The sequence below is a fragment of the Perognathus longimembris genome, chromosome 18 (assembly GCF_023159225.1).
Source record: "Perognathus longimembris pacificus isolate PPM17 chromosome 18, ASM2315922v1, whole genome shotgun sequence".
NCBI lineage: Eukaryota > Metazoa > Chordata > Mammalia > Rodentia > Heteromyidae > Perognathus > Perognathus longimembris.
Window position 1 is genome coordinate 16,447,081 of NC_063178.1, and position 13,655 is coordinate 16,460,735.

A 13,655-nucleotide genomic window follows, 5' to 3' on the forward strand; every position below is an offset into this window, starting at 1 on the left:
CATTTTCACATCCATTGTGGAGGGAAAAGATTCCATTTTCTACACAGCCTGGAACTGAAATCGACTTAGCATCTCAGAACTGTCAAAAAGTCCTTTTCTGAAAAGGTTTGCTTTATGAAGTCGGTGTCATTCCTGACACTGCGTTCTCTCCACGCACTGGAGGTCGGAGGAAGAGAGACGTTAAGGAGCATCTGAAAAGGTCTCAGAGCAGCCGGGCCGCCACGCTCCGTGGTGCTCCGTGCTCCTCCCGCCCCCTCGGCAGGCAGCTTCTCCACCGGGGAGGGGGCTTCGCTCAAAAGGGCTAACGGGGAACGGAAACAGACTTGAAAAGTAGGGTATCAGCTACCCTAAAACTTGTCTTTGCTAACTGGTCAGTGTGACACTGTGTGTGTGTACGCGCGCGTGTGTGCACGCGTGTGTGTGCGCGTGCGTGTGTGTGTGTGTGTTAAAGCCAGGAACCTCAGTTTCAGTTCAAATGAAGGGAAGCATACAGTACGTCCTTGGCGTTGACAAACGTGGCACTTGGCCCAAGGACGCCTCCTGCCCTGTGCACTTATGAAACAGGGCCTCTCGCTGTCCAGAGAACAAACAGCACAACAACTGCAAGGGATGGACACAGACCCTCTCTTTCCAGTTCCTTCTTATCAGTGTCAAGCCTTGCTATGGATTCCGGGGAATGGCGCAGTTCTGTCCACGAAGGCGTGAGCTGCATGAACCATTGGCACAGCTTGCCATTTAATTTATCAATGTAAAGCTGGTCCTGTGGGCCCCCTCTCAGTGCACAGGTGAGAGCACTCCAGGTTGGGGTGTGAGGTGGGGTAGTGGGGGGGGTCTGGGTGAGGGTCGTGAGTAGAGTAGGGAGTGGCACGGTGGGCTGGAAACCTTCACCCCGTCTGAACAGAGATCAACGGTTCTGAAGGGCACTGGCCGGGCTCTGTAAGTCCCGTTAGGAAGCGGTTTCCGCCTTGCGCGTTTGGGTTTCGTTAGCATGCAATTCCAACCGTCTCAGGAAGGAGAACTCCGCGGAGTGTTTTCCTGCCTAAGGGCGAGGCTGAGCCCAGGCTCCGTACGGGGTTCGGCTTCCGTCTACACGAAGGGGGGGCTGAGCTCAGGCGCCCCCACCTGATCTGCCACGGAGGGGACCCCTGGCCAGCACACTCCAGAAACATCTCCTGAGGAGGCGCAGCAAAGCTCAGGAGCGCGGTTTGCCCAGGAGCCCTCCTTCCACAGGCGAGGGGTCGCTGGCTCCGCTGCCCTGGGGAAGCAGAGACTTTCCTAGCCCTGCATTTTCTGCCTAACCCCAAACCGGCTCATCGCTCTGCCCAGAGGCATCTCACTGGAGGGGTGACTTCCGTAACCCGCACCCCCAACCGGGGGACACGGGTGGCGGTGCTTTGCACGGTCTTGGGGGCAATCACTGACATCCGGCTGGTGTGCACGGGTGGTTCCTGAACACACCAGCAGCAGGGACTGTGGTGGCTGACGGGGAAAAGGTGGGAAAAAAAAAACCCACCTCTGCCTTCGGAAAGCAGTGGGTTATAAACTTCGGACGTGAAATCAAGATCAGAAAGTTCCCAACCGCGGTCCGTGGAAATGACTAAACCATCCGAACTGCTGATGTCGTAAACAAAACTCGCCCACAGCCGCCGAGAATTCATTGAAAGTCAATTTATTGTTTGCTTTAAAAAACAAAACAAAACAAACCGCGACTGGCACCACGTGCTGCTCAAGGCATTTGTGAGTCTGCTTTGGTGTCATCTCTTCTCAGGCTTCAGCTTGGCATGGCTGGATGAGAAACACGGTACAGACACACAGTTAGTAAGCACCTCGGGGCCACGAGGGCGCGAGCGGCTGCCGCCCTCCTCGGGGGCCTGGCTCGCTCGGCTCTCCCCCACGCCAGCGCTGCCTTACGCGTCTGCTGGGCCCCTCGTGCTCTGGAAAGGACGATCTCCTAGAGAGGAAAGCTCCCGCCACGCCGGCGGCACACCGAGCCATGCCCGCGCCCCACAGAGCCCGGAGAGGGCCAGCCTGGCAGGGCCCGGGCGACTGTCTCTACTGGAACCGGAAGGTTCAGTTGTGCTGGTATTACTGCACTATGACTTTTGTTCTAGCTTTCCACAGTGACGCGCTCTCAGCAATCACATATGGATAACAGCAAGACACAGAGCTCAGGCAGGCGTGTTGGCGCACACCTGGGCTCCCAGGCTGGGCTACACCACACGACCCTGTCACAGAACAGAACAGAACAAATCGAAAGAAAGAAATCTGAAGCCTGCCCAGCCAGGATCTTTCTAGGAACCATCAGTTTGGTGGCACACAGAATCCTCAACATAAACAGACACGAATTCCAATTTCCAGCAAAAATATCTCCGATTGCCCTGACTTTATGCCTGAAAGAAGAGGAACACATGCCCGGAAGTTCTTACACGTGGAAGGCAGGATTGTACGGTTTTGTTGAGGAATCCTATGTGGGGATGGAAATGAGGGCCGAATACGTTGCTCACCAATGCTGTTGCGTGCTCTCAGAAAACACGCGTCTCCACCAGGAAGCAAACACCTGCCCTCCTTCTGCGCACGGGGTGCCCTCTTCACCTCCCAGCGGTGCACACACCTCACAATAGTTTACAGTGAAAAACTGGAATCACCAGGCATCTGAGAACCGAGCGTGGGCAAAGCCTCCACATTTCAGCCCCTCCGCGTTGTGCGGTTTACGGCTGGACCCGTGACATTCTAGGTCACGCGGGTCTGTCTGGAAGTACTTCACTCAGCAACCCATTTCCTCTTCATCTTTTCTCTCTGGTTCTTTTGTTCTTTCTTTTCTGCTGCCTTTCTGTCTTTGCTTTTCTTTTGGGCTGGGACTGAAGCTTGAAATCAGGCCTTGGGTCTTTTCACAAGGACGCTGCTCTACTATTTTGAGTCATACCTCCCTTTCCACCTTTGTTCAGGTCAACTGGAGATGAGAGTCTCTTAGATTTGTCTGCCGGAGCTGTCTTCAAGCTGGGATCGTTACACCTTAGCCTCCTGAGTAGCTAGGATTACAGGAGTTGAGCCATTGGTGCCTGGACCAAAGCCATTTTCATTAAGGCAGGAGGAGCTACATAGGTGTGAAAGATGCCTTAGATACCAAGAATAATTAATATAAAGAAAGACATTCTACATTTGTGATCGGATTCCTTACAGAGACAACTTTGCAATTTAAATTTGCCGTGAAAGTAACTTTCGCCTTTTATATACTCCATAATTTACAAAAATTCTCATTCTTTCCTAGAACAATAACGAAGGCATACGAATACCATTCAGAAAACCCCACGGGCTGGGGATATAGCCTAGCGGCAAGAGTGCCTGCCTCGGATACACGAGGCCCTAGGTTCGATTCCCCAGCACCACATATACAGAAAAATGGCCAGAAGCGGCGCTGTGGCTCAAGTGGCAGAGTGCTAGCCTTGAGCGGGAAGAAGCCAGGGACAGTGCTCAGGCCCTGAGTCCAAGGCCCAGGACTGGCCAAAAAAAAAAAAAAAAAAAAAAAGAAAACCCTGTGGTCCATCGAACAGCCAAGAAGTTGGCATGTCTACTCAGTGCACCATCAATTTCCTCTCGCATGTTCTTGAAAGGTGGTGTCTTAGTGAGGCCCTCAAGTGTATTTTAACAAAAATTGTCATACCTGTAGGGGTACAACCTGTGTGTGTGTGTGTACGTGCACCTGCATGTGTGCCAGGGGAAACAGAACAGTGAGTAGAGGAGAGCTTGTGAGCCTCTCTTTAAAGGAAAATAGATTACCTGAATTAGACGATGGAGGAAGACTTCCTACGCTGCCAACATTTCCCAAACAGCCAGACTCTCAGGGTCTAAAGGCCCCTTCCCTTTAGTCTTTTCATTATCTTATCTAACCACAAAACAGAAACAAACACAACACACCCAGAGGCCCAGGTGCTCTGAACCTCAGGCCTGCGCTGACCTCCTCTACGCGGACCTGCACAGCACCGAGAAATGCGTGCGAGCGCACACATGCTGATTAGTCTATTTCAAAGCAACATGGCTCAGGAAATCACATCACAGTTTCCTCAAAAGAACAAAGAGAAAGGAAGAAACTAATCTGAAAATCTTACGATATTCCCCTTCTGCTGTTTGAAAGGGAAGAAAAGATACAAGAATCAACCTGAGGATTGATCAGGCTTAAATAATTAGATGCAGTAGGTATGCAAGATGTTTAAAAAAATGTTAATCTAACAGTGCGTCTCTAATAAATATGACATATAATAAAAATGTGAGATCCAATAGTTTGTGAATAAAGCTTATTTTATGTTCAATAGATCCTACGCCACTCATTTTGGAGTAGCAATATTTGGCAAGCTTCAACTCTAAAAGGCGGAGCACCAGTGGTTTGTAATCAGAGGGAGCACAGCCAGGTAAACAGATAGAAGAATAAGACATAGTGCTTCTGCCCAAAGAAACAGATACATCCTCTACCGCCCAGAGAGAGGTAAGGTCTGTTCCCAGGATTCTTAGCCTTTCGGGGGTAAATACTCTCTGCATGGCTGATTTTAAGCGACCATTGTGACATCACTGAACTGGGAGCAGGGAATTGCCTTGCTGAGCTGCTCACTGCTGTGCTTGGAATAGTACACCAAACCAGGCACCCTTCTTCTCAGAAGCAGGGGCCATAATACAGGAACATAATTAGAAACTCACGAATTTTGGCCACTTGTTACCCTTGATTTTTAAATAAATATTTAATTTTAACCATGGCTGAGTTGAAGAGCTGGTTTGGAAATTTTTCCAAAAACTGGACAATTGGTCCTTATAAGCCAATACGGGTTCATTTCCACAAACCCTGCGAGGCTTTCCAGACACCCCATAAAAGAGCAGGCGTATCAAAATGCTTACCAGTCATTCTTAAATACTGGGGGAATAGTAGCTTAATTAAGAACAGCAACAAACAAACAAAAAAACCTAAAAGCTTCAGTTCCTATACCTGAATGCACAATTCAATTTCCCACAGCTGCATGCAGGCTTTTGATGTTAAAAATGTGTTGAGTTCTCTATCACAAAGACGGCTTTCATTTCAAGGTCTACAGCTGAAATACATGTCATGTTCTGCAGGACCTTTAGCAGGAGGAGGATTGCAACGGGTTGCTCTTCAGGGGCGAGCGACTCAAGAGGCTGAGATCTGGAGACTGTGATTCAAAACCATCTCGGTCAGGGAAGTGCGTGAGTGGCTGATCGCCAAGTAACTACCAGAAAGCCAGAAATGAAGCAAACGTGGTAAAGCACTAGCCTGGAGCACAAAAGCTCAGGGATAGGGTTCCGGCACAAAAGGGTGTACCTATACACAGGCATGTGTACATATATGCACATGTAAGTATACATGTATATACACATATAGAAATATACATGTGTGTAGATATATGTGTGTATAAGGGTGTGTGTACACACTCATACACACACACATCCCAACCAGAAAACGCTAACACTGGAGTTTCAATTTAGGAAGGTAATTACATATTAATAAAATTCAAAACTACTGGAAGTTTATGTTATTCCATATCAAAAACAAAACCCTGTGTCTATCAGAGACATACTGTCTGGTGGCTGTTAGTTTTCAATAAGATGTCAGAAACCTCTGGAAATGGGATGAGGACGCATGTCAAGAGGTTTTCCCCTCACCCCTTACTCTGTAATTTAAAGAGGAGAGTAGTACAAATTCCGTAAATCCCAAATGATGGGTAGCAGCCTTGTGTGGATACCGGTTTATGAGCTGTCACGTTGCATACAGGGAATGAAAAGACCCTCGGTTAACACAGGAGCTGAAAAAAGCAGTTGAGCAATTCCATCCTGTAAATATTTTCTGGACATGACACATAATGAAGAAAGTTGATCTGACTGAAATGTATTCAGAAGCAATATATAAACAAGAGAAACTCAAATGAAAAACTGGGAAGATTCTATAGTTCTAAAGCTGGAGGAGACAGTACAATCCTATTTCAACAAAATACTATTAGTAATTGGTTGGGCTTTGTGCTAGTGAAAGTCTCCAGTTTCCTTGTGGCTTGCCCTTGACTCAATCAGACGTCTATAGAACACGTCTGCTGTGTTGTATAGCTTGTAGGCTGGCTGGGATTCCTCAACTTTCTAGGCCTGACATAACTATACTGCCCTGAGTTATTGGGGTCAACCGAAGGATCATAAATCAAGAGATTCTATGAAAATAAAAACTCTTGTTCACATTTTATAATTAAAAACAAGTTAAAAGGAAAGGATTCATGTTGCAAGATAACTACTTTTGGCAAAGTCAAGGGGCTGCGCTGTATGTTTTCAATTTTAAACCATCATCCTGATATGTTTAGGGCTTTAATTTATGGAACAATCAAGCAATCTTTATATTTAACATTAAATGCCTGAATATTACATATCACTTTAGATGAAATTTATGGGGGAGTTTCAGTGCAACTTCTGAACAACTTGTCACTTTTATTGTATAGCAGTGATTTGTAAAAAATGATATGCTAAGTAATCCTAGAGTATAATTTAGGGACACAAAAACAACTGTCAAGTAACAGCCAGAGACTGTGTTTAATGAAATCTTTACAGACTGAAGTAATAAGTATTAAATTAATCAACACAGCTTAATTGAACCTCTATCTGTAACATTTTTTATTAGACTTGTTATTAATGAACCTTTAAATGCTACCACTAACTTGAGCTCTGTGTTAAATTTAAATAATGAGCCATTGTTCCCACACACAAGGAAGAACAAACACTGCTTTAATAGCGCTTTGTCTCCTAGGTTTTTACTATCAGGCAGAAGACACTCAGTCCCTCCTTCATCTCTTTACCATTTACAGGGTTGGCCAGGTACCCCATCTTGAAGGCTGCTGAAGTAATCCCAGAAACCAAAGTGAAATCCTTGAGAAACTAAAAGTGCAATAACGAAGACAAGAATTTTGGTTGGCCCCCAACGCGAAGGATGGCAAATGTGTCTGGCTGCTTTTTAGGAACGTCACCGTCGCTCGCGGTCATACGCCACAAAGCAGCATGTCCGTGTGGACCGCACGCACGCGGGTAGACACTGCATCTAGGTGTTTGGAAACGGACTCTAATATTACCCCAAAAAAGAAATCCCCTAAAAACAGCACATGACGAGGAGGCTTATGCAGACCAGGACTTACCTGAACATGTCTCCCAAGCCTTTCAGCATTCCCTTCTTAGCTTTCATCTTATCCTTTTCTTTCTCCCTGTCTTTTTTCTTCTCTTTTCCAGTTTTGTCCTTTTTCCTATCAGTCTTGTCCCCTTTCTCTTGGTTCCCATTCATCTGTCTCTCCAGAGAATGAGAAGGCTGGTCGCTGGCGGTGGATACAGATTCTCTTCCTGATCTTGAACTTTCCTCTGTGTCTTCTTCCACTTGAAAGGAAGAGAGAAGAAAGGTAAGGATTGCCGTGAAGCACAGCAACTAAGTCAAGAAGCTGATAGACACGAGGACACTAGCGTCCCACACTTTCTACAGAAGGCCTCTGCCGTGGGTGTGGACAGTGCTATTTAGTGATGAGGACGACAAGAACCGGTTCTACTAAGTATGTGGTGATTCCCATCCACATGTACAAGTTGCTTTTACTGGGTCCCCAAATATGTATCTGTACCCTTTGATCTGAACTGTTTTCAGCTAGTGTCCCTTTGCAATCACCTTGATAAGAGAAAAGAGGACATTCATTGGTAAGCATCTTATGTGAAAGGCGAACTTCTCCTTAAAGCTGGAAATATGGCTGAGTGGTAAATTGCTACTCCCATATACTTGAAGCTCTGGTTTCAATTCCTCAGCAACACATATACAGAAAAAGCCAGAAGCGGCGGCACTGTGGCTCAAGTGGCAGAGTGCTAGCCTTGAGCACAAAGAAGCCAGGGACAGTGCTCAGGCCCTGAGCTCAAGTCCCAGAACTGGCCAAAAAAAAAAAAAAAGAAAAGAAAAAAGAAAAAACTGGAAATGGCTTCTATTTATCATCTTAAAGAAAATAGCCAAATCATACTAAGTGAAGCGAGCCAGACCCAAAGAAGCACAGACGCTATGGTTTCCCTCATCGGGAATAATTAGTACATGCTTAGGTTAGACATAGCAGAAGATCACAACAGCCTAATAGCTATGCCCGTATGAACACATAAGATGATGCTAAGCAAAAGGAACTCCACGTTACGGAAACAAGAAGTTTATCATTGATGTCACTATTTTCAACATGCCATGTGAAACTGTACCCTTTGTTTTCCTTTTCTTTTCTTTTCTTTTCCTTTTCTCTCATATTCCCTTCCTGTGGTTTTGCCTCTGCTATCACTGGATACTGTATATACGTGTATTAGAACTAGGGAAGGGAGAGGGAATACCAAAATGGAGAGACAAAGGATAAAAAGACAAACTATTCCAAAAGCATTCGGTGTAAACAACTGTACAACTCGTGGGGGGAGGAGGGGAGGAGGGTGGGGGAGGCAGGGGAAACATGAGGGAGGAGGGAACAAGTTGGAGAAGAAATGGACTCACTGCATTACATATGAACCTGTAACCCCGCTGTACTTCACTTTGACAATAAAAAAAAAGAAAAAAAGAAAAAGAAAACCGCCTGAGACCCAGGAAACCACCCTGTAGTTCTGTGCCAGTAAAAAAGTGATAGATAACAACTTTTCTGGAACTCCTCCAAAGACAGAGACTGAGACAGTGGCCCAGAGGCCACACTCCCGTCTGGCACTGGTTTACCGATGTAGACCTTTCTTACCCCCTGCCTTTAATTCTCCGTAGTTAACCTGAAGCCAACGTCTACACCTCTGAAAATGGCTGACCACATGCTACGTCCTGTCTTCCTATGGCTGCCGTGGAATAGACCTCCTTTCTCTGCTTTTTTTCTGTGGCACAGGGGGACAAGTGGATGGACCGAACTTGAACTTTGGGGCCTGGAGTCTAAAACCGTGGTTTAAGGACCAAGGGCAAGAAGAGCGCGTGGCCGTCATGTTGACGTAAGCGTACTGCAGAAGTAGTGCGACTTCCTCGTGCAGCATCTACCCCTCAGGACCACGAGCTCTGTGTGTGCAAAATGAAAGGCAAAGCACGCCAGCCCTCGCCACACAGCGGGGCTTCGTGGCTAAGGAGAGGGGAGATGCAGAGTCCGGCTTCTCACTCACCGGCTCAGCCACATTCCTCACCAAAGCCAGCGTGGTGACTTCTCTCTTCGTGCGTCCTGGCGGGTCCAGGTATGATTTCAACACGCACAAGTGGATGCGGGGATTTTTAGCTGCAACAGATCCTGGTGGCTGCTAGAACTTTCTGTTGTAGAATTAGTGCATTTGACCCACATTGAAAGTAGACGCCATTGCACACATGCTGTGCTCGCCTGCTCTACATTTTCTACACCCGGCTCACAAGAGCAATGAACAGAGGCGGATGGAGTCTGGAGAAGCAGGAAATCAATACCATACTCCTTCCATTTTTGCAGATAAAGTCAACTTCATGATGAGAATGTTCTGTTCCTTAACACTTCAAGCATGTAATCCAAGGGCACTTCAACGCTCCAAATGGTAGTTTTTACTGCACACCTGACAAGCAACTATAGAAAGCTTCTACTTACTGAAAGAATTTTGGGAATTTCTCTATTAAGAAGCCTAAATCTCCATATGAAGAATAATTCTCAGAACCTGTTTTGAGATTGGTCATCTAAAACTGTTCTTCCCGATACAATAAAAATTCTGAGAGCTTCAGATTATTCCTTAAACTTCCAAGGTCATTTCTTTCCAGCATCATCAAATAAAGTATGGATCAGTATTTCTGAGGTTCTAGCAGATAGAACCAAATAGGATAGTCAGGCTTCATTTCAATCTTCTGCAAGAACTGACCTCCAAATTAAATTAGTTTATCTTTAAGTAAAATCCAGTCTTGCCTGTCTACTAGGGAGCACCTGAATTTCCAATAAATTGTAGAAAGGATATGAAATCAGCCAAGACAATGCCAATGTATTAGGTATTTGCTATTAAAACCCTCAATATCAGAGAGGAGATTGTCAAATAAGGGCCCAGTGGTGCCCAAGTCATACAGCTCTATGTTTTTCTTTAAGGATGCCAGGTATTTAGCATAATACAAAAACAGTTCGGAATTCTTTTTCTTGACACATTTGATTACAACCATGAGCTAATATAGTTTTATCCCAGCGGGTCATGCCCTAGGTACAGCCAGAGAGTAAGAGCATCACTATCTAAATCTGGAAGCTTCTCTGGAGGTCATTCAGGCCACTTCCATTTGGCAGTGGTTCCCTCACAATCGAAGGCTGCTACCTTCACTGTGACCTCACTACCCAGTTTTACTTCAGCCAGGCCTTTATTTAGTTCTCTGATCAACTCTGCTTGTGACTGCTCAATTCCACGCTTCACACAGAATGAATCCATGTAATCTGTCATCCAGTCACCGCACAGTCTGCCCAGAAGACAGTTCCAGGAGTAAACATTGTATTTCAAAACCTTACTGTCAATCCTGTGTGGTCATTTCATGCTAGTGATGTGTAGCTCACACCAATGAAATGACTCAGAAGGATCAGTGTGTACTGAGAACTCTAGACCAGTAAAAGAAATTAACTTTAGAAAGGTTGGCCTCCCCCAATATTCTTTATCTAATGACGACCCACCTTCCTCTCCAAAGACATGGGGGCTCTGGAAATGTGTTTCTTCTTATCAGTATATGAGTAGTCATTATAATAATAAGTAGTAATAATAGTAAGAAATAATAGTAATGCTAATAATAGTAATCAGTGCGTTAGAGTAAGCCAATACTTCCAGGTAGACATAGGGAGAATGCAAAGCCGTATAAATAATGATGAATTAAAGCAGTCATTTCATGTACTCTACACCGACCAGGGAAAGAATAACCTGGCAAGCTGGCCCAAAGGCTTTCTAATTATGTCTAGGTATTTTTGTTTGTTTGTTTTTAATGAGGGCTCCTTGAAAGAATGCGAAAATAGCTTAAGCAAACATGGCTTAACTGCTTGCAGACCATGACTTCAACCCTTTTAGACATGACCTCAAATTCACGACTGACAACTTATCAAACTATTAAGAAATTATTTTCAGAAGCTTCAAAACCAAAGTTCTACTCCTATCCCCAAAAAAGCTATACAGAGGCTAATGAATAGTCTACAGTTTCTTCACGGAACCACTTTTCACCTACATTTGAATAGCACTTGGTACACTTTTATTTTTGCACTTCTCCTCTAACATCTCATGCATATCTGTCTCCCATTCTATTATCTCCTCTAAAAAGGACAATTACAAAGACTACGGCTGCAAAGAAATGCCTACTGAAATGAAAGACAACTGGTATACCTGGCCAACAACTTCTCCCAAACATATTTTTATCTAGTTTCTGAGTACCACCATTAGCCTGTCTTTAGGACATACCTGTCTCTCTCCTTTATTTAGGCCTGACAAACCTAACCACAACCCAACAATAGTAGCATCAGAACTGGACTGCCCATTGTTCTTGGTTTGCCTCAAATTAGTTTCTGATATAATTTTAGGCTCTTATTGTTAGTGCTCTATGTATCATCTGATGGGTTTTATGATCCTTTACAATGTCTGAAACTATAAACAAAATCAGGAGCTCAATAAATGTAAATGACTTAGTCTTCCACAGCAACCATTATCATAAATCATGAATGGAAATATCGGTAGCAATTCTGTGAGTTTTCTGCCTAATAGTTTTGGCAGAAGTTCAAGGGGCATATGTCTGCTCTTGGCTCAGTAACAGAATAAATGCATTGCCTTCACAACTCACTATATGCTGAAGTTGTGTTGGTTGCCAATTTCTTTCAAATTCACAATAATTTTCTGGTGTACGTAATGCAACTTATTTTCTAAATGGATAAAAGAGGATGTATTAAATCATTTATTAACTTTGGGTTTTGTAACCTCGTTTTATAAAATGAAAACTCCTACCTCACTTTACTGCCCCAAGCAAGTAGATGTTTAAAATGATACTTGCACATCTGAGAATTCTTTATGCTTGTTCTGAACATTCTAATTTAGATACTACATCATCGAAGGAATTCTATTGGGGGTATACGGATCTAACTAATCCCTTTGAATGCCAACTAATTAAAAATATTTAGCAATATGGAGCTTCATATGTACAAACATAAGATGTTCCTTTAAAGTATCACAGTATATATGCTTCAAACGTAGAAATTATTGGATAGATAACAATAAGAGTTTCTCACTATACCATGCCCCTGTTTAAAAATTATGTGGTTTATAAAAGCTAAAAGAAATTGGTTGCATATGCTTAATATTTTAAATTATATATACTCAAAGTCACTGATATGTTATGTTGGCTCTAAGTTTTAAAGCCAATCATTGTACATTTAGTTCTAGCTCTATAATAATGGCTATGGAATATTCTTATTCCCTTAATCTAAGAAAATACAAACTACTCGTAAACAGTATTTTAACTTAGAAAAGTAAATAGTGATACAACAGCAAATGACTTATCTATTGTGTTCATACAGTGAATTATAATGCAAGAACTAATCACATGCTTACATTTAGATAATTTACTATTTTAAATGCCACATAAATTTTTATGTTTCCCACTTCAGTTCTGCTCTTTACAGGTTATTTGCTTTCCTTTTTCAGAGAGCCTGAACAAAGAAAGATGATTATCTCCTCCCAAACAAATAGAAATGCCTATTTCTGACAACATTCCTGCCTGTTCTAACCTGCTCTGTGCACTGAACTTTCAGCCACTCTCCCATGTGATTACCTAGCAAAACAGGTACCTTCAAGATTCTTTTTGTAATGAAGGTAAAGCGTGGAGATGCTTATTTCTCTTTAATGCAGCACAGTCGTTCTGCAATTAAGACGTACCTAATTACCATGTTTTCAACAGATGCAAATGTGGTTCAATTAAAATTCTAGTCTGCATTACAAATTAAGCTACTCAATTCTAAAAGTTATCATGTTAGGACTGGGTCACCAAGAAGTTTGGAGGAGATTGGGAACTTTATGTGTTCGTGATTATGGAGAAAGTGACATTGGTTTTTAGTTGAAGCCCCAAGTCCTGAAGCTTGTACCATATATAAAGCACCTATATCTAGTCGTCACAGACATTTACTATCAAAAGTTGCCTCCAAAACTCATCAGACATTTTTTTCTCCTACTGAGCAGTGATAATTGGTTATTGATTCTGTAAGAATCCGTTGATTGCTTATCCAAAAGGAATGTCTCCTTCTTCCAATAATACGTGGTGGTACTGAGTGCTAGGTAAAAGAACATTATTAAGTTAAAGCCAACTTTCGGATGCCATGCTCTGTGTCAGTCCAAGGTCATTAGTCTGACTGACACTGATCACATCAAACCAAATACATATTTTCTCTGCCTGGAGCAATGGCTGATTTCCAACAAGAAAGAAAAAAACACTGAGCTCTGAGCTCTGAAACGACCCCATGCTTGAGTTGAACTATGAAAAATAAAGCAGAAGGGGTAGAAAGAGATTGGGTGTTTGATACCACTCCTGACCTGTGGAATTAATAAACAAACCCTCAATCTGTCCAACTCTAGAAGCCAGCTATATAAAGCATTGTATTTCCTAGCATGTAAATTGTTCTGAGCTGGAGTTACTATTAAATGTAGCTGAAAGCACC

At 43.6% G+C, this 13,655-nt stretch overlaps 1 protein-coding gene across 11 annotated transcripts in view; it reads right to left on the bottom strand.

Moving 5' to 3' along the window:
• The window catches only part of Pard3 (par-3 family cell polarity regulator), a 553,146-nt gene that overhangs the window by 172,277 nt on the left and 367,214 nt on the right, over window positions 1-13,655 (bottom strand). For 8 of the 11 annotated variants that reach the window (XM_048367966.1, XM_048367964.1, XM_048367961.1 and 5 more), the window contains one exon: window positions 7,167-7,398. In XM_048367966.1, coding sequence (XP_048223923.1) covers window positions 7,167-7,398 — 232 coding nt within the window. Of the gene's footprint in view, window positions 1-1,738; window positions 1,786-7,166; window positions 7,399-13,655 lie in introns of those variants that run through there. The other 3 variants (XM_048367969.1, XM_048367968.1, XM_048367967.1) reach the window with 1 other exon arrangement.